Source organism: Brienomyrus brachyistius, chromosome 15 (genome assembly GCF_023856365.1).
Source record: "Brienomyrus brachyistius isolate T26 chromosome 15, BBRACH_0.4, whole genome shotgun sequence".
In the NCBI taxonomy this organism is placed as follows: Eukaryota; Metazoa; Chordata; class Actinopteri; order Osteoglossiformes; family Mormyridae; genus Brienomyrus; species Brienomyrus brachyistius.
The window spans coordinates 6071133-6079945 of record NC_064547.1 but is presented as its reverse complement, the minus strand read 5'-3'; the positions used below and the strand labels follow the sequence as shown (position 1 = coordinate 6079945).

The 8813-nt window shown below is 45.2% G+C and overlaps 1 protein-coding gene across 10 annotated transcripts in view; it reads right to left on the bottom strand.

Moving 5' to 3' along the window:
- Nucleotides 1-1769: 1769 nt before the first annotated feature.
- celf5a (cugbp, Elav-like family member 5a) overlaps nucleotides 1770-8813 on the bottom strand; it is a 156382-nt gene continuing 149338 nt past the window's right edge. For all 10 annotated transcript variants that reach the window (XM_048976953.1, XM_048976955.1, XM_048976957.1 and 7 more), the window contains exons 11-12: nucleotides 7209-7363; nucleotides 1770-6456 (exon numbers count right to left, since the gene is read on the bottom strand). In XM_048976953.1, coding sequence (XP_048832910.1) covers nucleotides 7236-7363 — 128 coding nt within the window. In that variant the 3' untranslated portion in view covers nucleotides 1770-6456; nucleotides 7209-7235. The remainder of the gene's footprint in view (nucleotides 6457-7208; nucleotides 7364-8813) is intronic.

The window sequence follows — 8813 nt, the reverse complement described above, 5'->3', positions numbered from 1 at the left end:
CAAGAAATGGAAGCAGGCAACCTGGCATTTCTAAACTGGCCAGTGTTCAGTGGATGTACATCCCATCCAGGGTCTTCCCCAGTCAGCAGTACGCTCCGGGCCCCTCGTGACCCAGTACTGGATAAATGGTTTGAAGATGGATGGATGTTTTTATTTACCAGTCTCTGGAGCAAATGGGTTTAACAGCCGTGCACAAAGGCCCAACAGTGGAATTACTCTACCCACCATGGGATTTGAACTAGCAACCTTCTGATCACAGACACAGAGTTATAACGTCTCAGGAGCCAGTGGTACCTGCCAGGTCCCACCGCGTATCAATTCGTAGCTCTCCATACGAAGATTATTGGCATCCCCTTTCCAGCTTCCTCTGGGTTTTGCTCTTAAATCCTTCTTAATGCATAACTGTGTATCTGTGTTCTGCCCTACGAAGGACTGGTGTTCTTTCTTGGGTATTCTTGGTCTTATGCTCTGTGTAACTATAAATAGCAATTAAAGTTTGGCATCTCGTGACGTAGACATCAAATCACCACCTCAATCTAAATCGACATTTTTGCAGGCTTGTTGATGAAGTTAGCATATTTTAGAAGGAAAATGCTATTTAGATTCCGACGCTCTTAAGTGCTGCACCAAGACCTGTCGCTCTTTGCACGCTTTCCCTATAGTATTTTGCAAGCTTCCCTTTCATATTCATGAAGAACAGCAGGCTGTTAATGCATGTATTGCATATATTGTATATTAAATAGAAGGCCATTATGTATCAGTGGGCAGGTTGTAAAGAATGCATGAAAAGGTATTCATCTAATATCAATACTGGGATACATTTAAGATTTTTTTTCTCTAAAACGCAAAATGAAATGCTACCAAATAAAGCAAATCTAACCTCACAAGGCCGGTGTGTTTGCAGGTTTTTGGGACAACCTTTAGGTCAGCTGATCAAACCAAAGTGTGAGACTCTTCAGCCAATCAGTCCTCTAATTAAGGAGTTATAGTGAAAACCTTCACAACAGTCCTTCCTGGATGTTTTTAGTCGACGATTTGACAAATTTTACCAGATAAACACATGAACAACAAGACAACAATTATTGTATAATTTAAGAAAATACTGTATGTTTTTTTTCTTAATTTTGTGAACCCCCCTCCCCATTTTAACTGTTGCCCTCCCCCATGCCCCTTCCCTGACAGTTGTCCCTGTCATCTTTCCCTGTCTTCCCAAGAATAGGCTGTGGGCTACCTGGCGATGGAAACGCATGGAGGAAAAGCGGTATCCTGCCTGGCTCCGTGTCAGGTTGTTATCAATTCTGCACTTTTTGGAAATCTTCATGCGAGACAAGATTTGATGACCTAGACTCGAATTGTCTAATCAAGCCCTCGGATGGCTGCAGGGTCTGTGGGTGTCTCCGTACCCCAGCATTCAATTGATTGGCTAAATTCATTACTTGGATGGAAAGTACCACCCCCTGCCCCCTCCTGAAAAATGAGCTGCTGACCTGAAAATGGCACAAATAGCAAATTATTCACAACTGAAAAGCTAGGTGATATTTTACCCAAAGTGTGACTGATGTCAAACGGCAGGTCTGGGTCTTGTGTGGAATGATCGTCCAACACCGTGTGGATCCCACAGCAGAGAACAGAAACCACTGGATCCTGTAACATCGGCCCCAATTCTGCCCCTATTTGTCTCAGCATTAAACAGACGTGTCTGAGAAGTAAATATCCAGTTTGAAGTTTTATTGTAAAAGTGAAAATAAGAGAGGAAAGAGAAAAGCCCCAATAAGCATTTCTTATTTTGATACATACTTTTTTTAAAGAGAAATTAAAATAAATCAGTACATAGGTAATAGTTAAATTAATAAATAGAATAAATAAACCAAGTCAAATAAATTAATCAAATAAATAATTTAAAAATCAAATATCCCAGTATTTATATGAAATAGTCCAAGCAGCAAGTATTAGAGAATTTTAAACGGGAAAAAAAGTTTGGTTTCTCAGGCTAATGAACTTATCTTTCCTTGTTGATTAAAAAAGCACTGACTTTTGTTTGTCTCTCACGTCAATCATGGGAAAAACCATCCATCCATTCCATTTTTCTTTTAAAACATGTCAACATTGCTTCCCCGGTGGGGATTTTTTATAATTAAGCCAAGGTGGTTCTTCCATTCCCTTCAGTCCACAATTTTGTTTAATTTTTTGTTTGCCTTATGCTGAGAAACCATTAGCTTTACATGATTCGTAAAAATCAACTTCCCCTTGCCCACCTGCCAGCCCTCCCCCCACCTAACACCCAGGAAATTCCTGTGCTAATATACAGAATTCATATTTATAGTAAGCTATTTCTGTTTAGCATTCAAACCATGATGAAATAATGACATTATTAGTAATAGTATTACCATTTTAAGATCTTTAACCCCATTCCGCCCACCCACATCCCTCCCAGTCTCTTTGTGCATGCTCAACGTGGCCAAAATGGATAAAGAAGGTATTAATAAATATGGGTGTGGCTTCAAACACATTAAAAAGGTAGCCAGCATAAAAAAAACACAAAGTAAAAAATTAGTAACGCAATTGAAAACCTTTACCGAGCCGAGCACAAAAGCTGTCTTTTAGTGCAATGAGACCCACCATCGTTTGTCTGGGATCGGTCGGTGTTTGTAAACTTAAGTGCCTTGTGTTCCTGATGCCCAGCAGTTTACCAGTAGTGTAAAGACGTCCCTTCAGCCTGTTATTGTTCTGTAATGCAGAAATGACCTCGGCGAAAACCCACAGCAGCTGCTCTCTGAATCTGCATTAGCCAGACTCCTATATTAAGGCCAAATTTAATTTGATTTTAATAATTAAAGTGACCTCATTAAAGAAAAAAAAAACCCTGTTGAAGAATTTTGTGGAAAAACTTGTTGTGTGAGTTATACAGCTTCACAATCCCACAGGGTAAAACGTCTGTATGCCGCTTCGTACTCAGCCATCCCAAAAAATATGGGAAAGTGGAACGACGGTGGCGGAAAAAGCATTGGGTAACCTTTGGCGGATGCACCCCGAGTCTGACAGCTTTCTGTGGGAGAAAAAAAATGCCCGTCTGTAACAGCTTATTGAGCTTGGCCGGCATCCCAGGATACACTGCAGCTATCTCATTTATGAGCCACGTCGTTTCCAAAGGTTTTGCACGCGAACAAGAGCTCAATATCGCAATATCAATGGACGCAGACGGACGTCGACCTTGTTGTGGACTGGAACGTTCTGGGCTTTTCGTTTAAAAACGCTAATTAAATGCTTTTCTTGTGTGTATTCAGCAAAAGAGAGAAGGCCAGTCATGTCATAGAAACACGTCAAAATATCAAAGAGTGATATTTTGCACTTTTGAGCAGACTGTGTTGCAGTGTTACATTTTGAAGTCTAGTTGGAGAATGTGCCCCTGTGTTTGGCAGGGTCTCACACAGAGGCGTTCATAAACATGCTTATTAACTGTACTTCATGTTCCTTTTTGTATGGTGTGGTCGGGTCGGCTAGTATATCCTTCCGAAAGAGCAGAAAGGGCCGAATGCCGTTTGTTGTTCTGCCTGTGGCGATACAGGCTCTCATCTGCGCCGAAGACACTGGTTCTGAGAGAATCCAGCAGCCGTCTTTAAGGCCGGTACAGGGACTGCCTCCTCTACGCCTGGGAGAAAATGTCACGGGCTTTGGCGATGACGCGACGGCCCTCTTCGGAGAGTGAGGGTTTCGGCGGCCTGGTTCTGACTGAGCAGGGCGAGGGAGGGTTGCTTCACTTTGGGACACAGAGGGGACCGACGAGGTGGAAGATGACCTGGATGGGGGCCCCAGCGGAAACTAAATGAAGACGCACATGTGGAGGGTAAGGAAAGCTTCTTAAAAGACTCAATTCAAATATATATGTATATATATTTCTATCTAAAAACCAAAAGGCTGCAGACTGACGGAATCCAGGAGAGCTTCTGATTGGTCAATGGTAGATCTCCAGGCTGCCTGGCCTATCAGGTGAGACGAGAGCAGTGGTGGATGCTTGCTTCGAAGCATGTGGGCAATGCTGGGCTTGTCAGGATCTCCGAGATACGGTGTACACTTCCCATACGACCTGTTTGATCCTCCAATGCAGAAACCATTTGCCCCCCACCGATCAAAATTAGGAAAAAAAGCCTCTCTGATTCCTGCAGAGAAGTGCGAGCAGCAGGGGGAGAGCATAGCAGGAGGGGCCAGGCCACGCCCTAAATCCCAGTTTGGGGGGGGGAGGGGGGGTGAGTTCTGCCTCTCTGATGGGAATTCCAGCGCGTTCTCTGCCGGTTAATCCCTGGCCTCATTGTGCTGATTGCCTTAAACTGTGCCGTAGCCTGCGGGCCTTGTAACATCACGGTCCCCATTGAAAATGATGCTGGATGCGCTGAATCCACCCAACTCCCATGAGAAGCTGGAAGGGGGGGAGGGGCGACTACGTGGCCAGAAAGGTGGCCGACGGCGCTGCTCACACAACGGCTGCTGCCACGATCTGCGGCTCCCATTTGCCTGCTGTTTACGCGCGGGAGCAGGGGCTGGTTCACGGCACTGTCGCGGGACGGTCGGCATCGCCAGCGCTCCGAAGCGTTTCCGTCTCTGGCGCGGGCCTCCTTCTCCAAAGGCAGACTGCTAATGCGGCGTATCCTCTTCCTCCTTGTTTGGAAACATTACCGAATGGGAGTGATCGATTCAAAGGATCCGCTTCGACTCCACCCGGCACGGTTGTCGAACGCCATCCCTGTTTGGAAACTCCCTGTGCCGGAGAGGCTTCTAAGGAAATGAGTTCCCGTCACGGAAAACGGCGCCGCTGGCAATCTGCAGAAGGCCGTGGCAAGCTGCCCTGGGACACGTCAGTGATGTTCGGGATTACTCTGTTTACTATGTTTTTGGCACCGAGGTATGCGTGGGCAGGGAGCTGCAGGCGCACGCCCGCGCACTCACTAATCGCATGATCCTCCGCAAAGCCGCACCAAGGATTAATGCGGCGGGATGCGCTGACACGCTCCAGAGTGCTGGGCAGGCGGGTGGGCGGGGGAGAGAGAAAGAGAAGAGGGGGGGGAGCCAGGTAGTCCATCGCTCTCCTCCAAGGTGGCGCGGGGCTAACAGAGAGAACTTTTAAGCATCACCATGCAGCCTAAAAAAATCCCCGCCTGAAGGTGGCGCCACCGAGGTGAGCAAGATTTCATGCGGTAACACCGACCTTTTTACGATGGACTCCTCGCTGCATTCGAGAGGTGCAAAATGTACGCCCCCCCCCGCTGCCCGGAGTCCACGCTTCCAAGACACTTCGCAAGAGGATAGGGTTCGTCTGAGGCCAGGATGTAACCAGTGTTCTTTATGCACCTGTCAATTTTTTTTTTCCTTTTCTTTTTGCATTTCTATATAAAAAAAAATTTCTGCAGAACTGTGAGATGGCAGCACACGTGGGGAATGCATGGCCCAGAAATGGTGTCAGGATTTCAGTCCACCAGCCAAGTGCCACTGCTTAATTCCAGATCTGAACATGCCTGCAAACCACCTACACCATATATTCTACTCCACTAAAACACCTTTAAAATATTCTCCTATTATAGTTCTTAAAATATTTTTTCTTTTTTTCCCCCCTTTTGCTCATACATTCTGAAACCTTGCAGCTAAAAAGATAAAAGAAAAACAAACCAAAATCCTTTTCCTCCCACCCTGAAGCTAGTTTAGTTTTTTTTTTTTTCCTTTTTTACTTGTAATAGTAGTAGTAGTTGCTTGTAATATTAGTATAATTAATATTCATATTTTACATTACAGTTGAGAACAATAAAAATGTTTGGTCCTTTGGTCCCTAAGGGATGAGAGATTTTCAGTTGTACTGTCGCTATGGAAACCTCAGTGACCTCAGAAAGTCATAGTTCTGCGCTTGAGAAAAGAGGAAAATTGAAGGAGAGGACGTGTCAGTCCATCAGTGGGACGGAATCACTCCATTCCCCACCATTTTTCAGGATCTTCAAGTTTAACCCTCATTTGTCCAGTGTAGCAAAACCACAAGCGCTTCTCTTTTATATATATAATATTTATATATTTATATATATGTGTTTGTGTGTATGTAATATAATATGTATATAGAAATCTATTTATTGTTGCTGCTTTTCTGTTTGTTTGTTGCTTAATTAACAATTCAAGTCTCAACGCAAAAAGCTGTGTTGCTCAAGGGTCACGCCTCTCTTGCCGCGACTCCGCCGCGACTCCGCCGTGTCTCCCTGTTCTTCGTCCTGCCGTTGAATCTGCTCCTCAGCGCGGCGGTGGGCTCCTCCACGCCTGCCCTCTGTCTCGCCGCAGTGTGTCGTCGTAAGTGAAAGCTGATATGTCTTCAGAAATCCCTCCTGTTTGTTTTTGTTTTTTGTTATTTTTTAAAACTCGTTTTTGTTTGTTTATAAAGAAATAGCTCCTTCGTGATTTTTTTTTTTGTTAACTTTTCCTCAGAACCTAAAAGAAAGAAATTGAACATTTAAAGCCCCGCAAGGCTCTGGAAGCATTTTGTGAAAATAAAAGCAATGATTAGACACTGAAGGGCATGGCGACATATTGGATTCTGTCATGATTTGATGAAAGGCACCCCCTATCAGAGCTGTCGTATTCATAACCCGCAGTGTCAGAACAGCTTAGCTTTCGGCCATATGAAGGGACCGACTCTGACTCAGCATTTGTGAACGTTTGCCTGTCAGAGAAGTAAACACATTTTCCCTTTAAATGTAACTTTTATCTGCTTCTGTGGGGGAGCGATACTATGGCAAGTAGTTAAAAGACGCTTAAACGGAGACTAAACAAAATCTGAAAAACTTAAATCATTTATCTTAATTAGTAAAATAATATTATTCCAAATAAGTTCATTTGTTCGTTGTTTTTTTTTTTTATGGTGTGTATTTATGTAACTGCAAATTTCCCAAGACAGATTCTTAATATTGGATGTACATTTTTGCATTACATGTTTTGAAACTATAAAGAGCATTTCCTTAGTTTAAGAATAGCTTCCCAAAAGGACATATGAGTCATTTTATGGACAAACTGTTGCTTACCTTTAATTTCTACTCTTTGTAAACTTGTTTGCAAAACCGACTGCATTCATTATGACTTGAATGGTTATCCTCATGGATATGACATCATGCGGTGGGTGACGTGTCACAATAATGCCCCCCCCCCCCCCCCCAAACCTGCCCCCTGCTGTGCTACCCGCCTACCTGTGCTGTAGCCTCGTGCCAAGTCTGTCAGTAAGGACGGCTGGCATCTTTTGGCCTTTTCAGCTGCACTTTCAGCCTCTTCATACCTATCTGGAAGCCATTCATGGCCTGGATGGCTGCCTGCGCGCTCGCTGGGTTGTCGAAACTCACGAAGCCTGCAGGGGGCGACGGAGAGGATGACCCCGGAGTCACAGACAAGGATACTCAGGTCAAAGCATCGAAAAGCCCCTACAGCTGACCATTTAGCGGCAGCTCAAAACCAGGTCCTACGTCAGCAGCCCAGTTCTCCAGCTTGCTCGGATCACTGGCAGGAGTTTACAGGGAGAAAAAAAGAGACGCCCACCAGTGAAGATGTCTGTGCTCACTCTGGTTGCCAGTACGTGGCTGTGGAGATCCACTAATGCATATGTAAATGAGCACAATAAAAGCCACTGGTACAAGCTGTGCAGCTAAAGCCGTGCGTAAATATTTATCGCATATACTGCCATTGCTTAGGAGCTGCTGTTTTTAATGAAGGGAACACTTTCTTTAAAACCCCTTTTCCATGTTGAAAATTTGCCAAATCCTTTGAAGATGATCAAACTCCAGGGCAGAAGAGCACAGGAGATGTTCATTAGTGCCACTGACCTCTGCGGTGTGGCTGTCCAGAGAGCCTGCCTTCCAGGACAATATATATCAGCTGGAAAGTATGATTAAATGATACTGAATCATTAATATAACGCAGTCTGGTCATAGGACAGATGTTAACTTATGTGCTTTAATTCACGTCTTGTGTCCAGTATCACAGTTATCATCTTAATTTCATTCATTAGTGCAGCGTTTCCCAATCCGGTCCTCGGGGACCCACAGACGGTCCACGTTTTCGTTCCCTCCAATCTCCCTGCCAGACTGTCCACACTTCCGCTCCCTCCCAGCTCTCAAGCAAAAACATGGACTGTCTGTGGGTCCCTGATGGCCGGACTGGGAAACATCACATTGATTCGGTTCCTTTGTACCAGGAGATGGACTGTCCCACGCCCACACAATTTGACCACCGGAGCTGTAAAGACTATAATATCATCTGCATCTAACTGCAAATGTGCAAGAGCATTAACAGATTCTCACATTTTATACGGAATACTTTTGGATACTGAAGTAATGAGTTAATTTACAAGAAGGAGCCTTCAATCGATATGTTTGCTGTTTCTTGCGGGGTTAAGTCAGGCCCTCGTCTGTCAAAGGGACTACAGGTCTCTTGCATACCACCGAATTTATCCCCTCAGCAATCCCACAGAGTGATGCGGCCTATGAATCGATAGGCAGCATTAAACATACAACGAACACGTGTTATGTGAATGCGAGCGCAAAAGACGAGGGCCGTGCACTCTGCTCCGCCACTGGGGGGGCCTCAAGGCTCAGTCAGGGGGCTGTGATAAATCCTCAGGAGGCAGCCATCCCGCTCCCCCAGGGTGACACGCGAGGACAAGCCGATGACCCGTGACTCGTCACTGTAGTGGGGACCTCTGGGAAGGCCACCGCTGCCGGCGGTGCATGCCCCCCTCGACACATTCGCCTCCCGTCGGTTCGGATTTATCCTTTACACTGGCTGCTAGATTAATTACACCA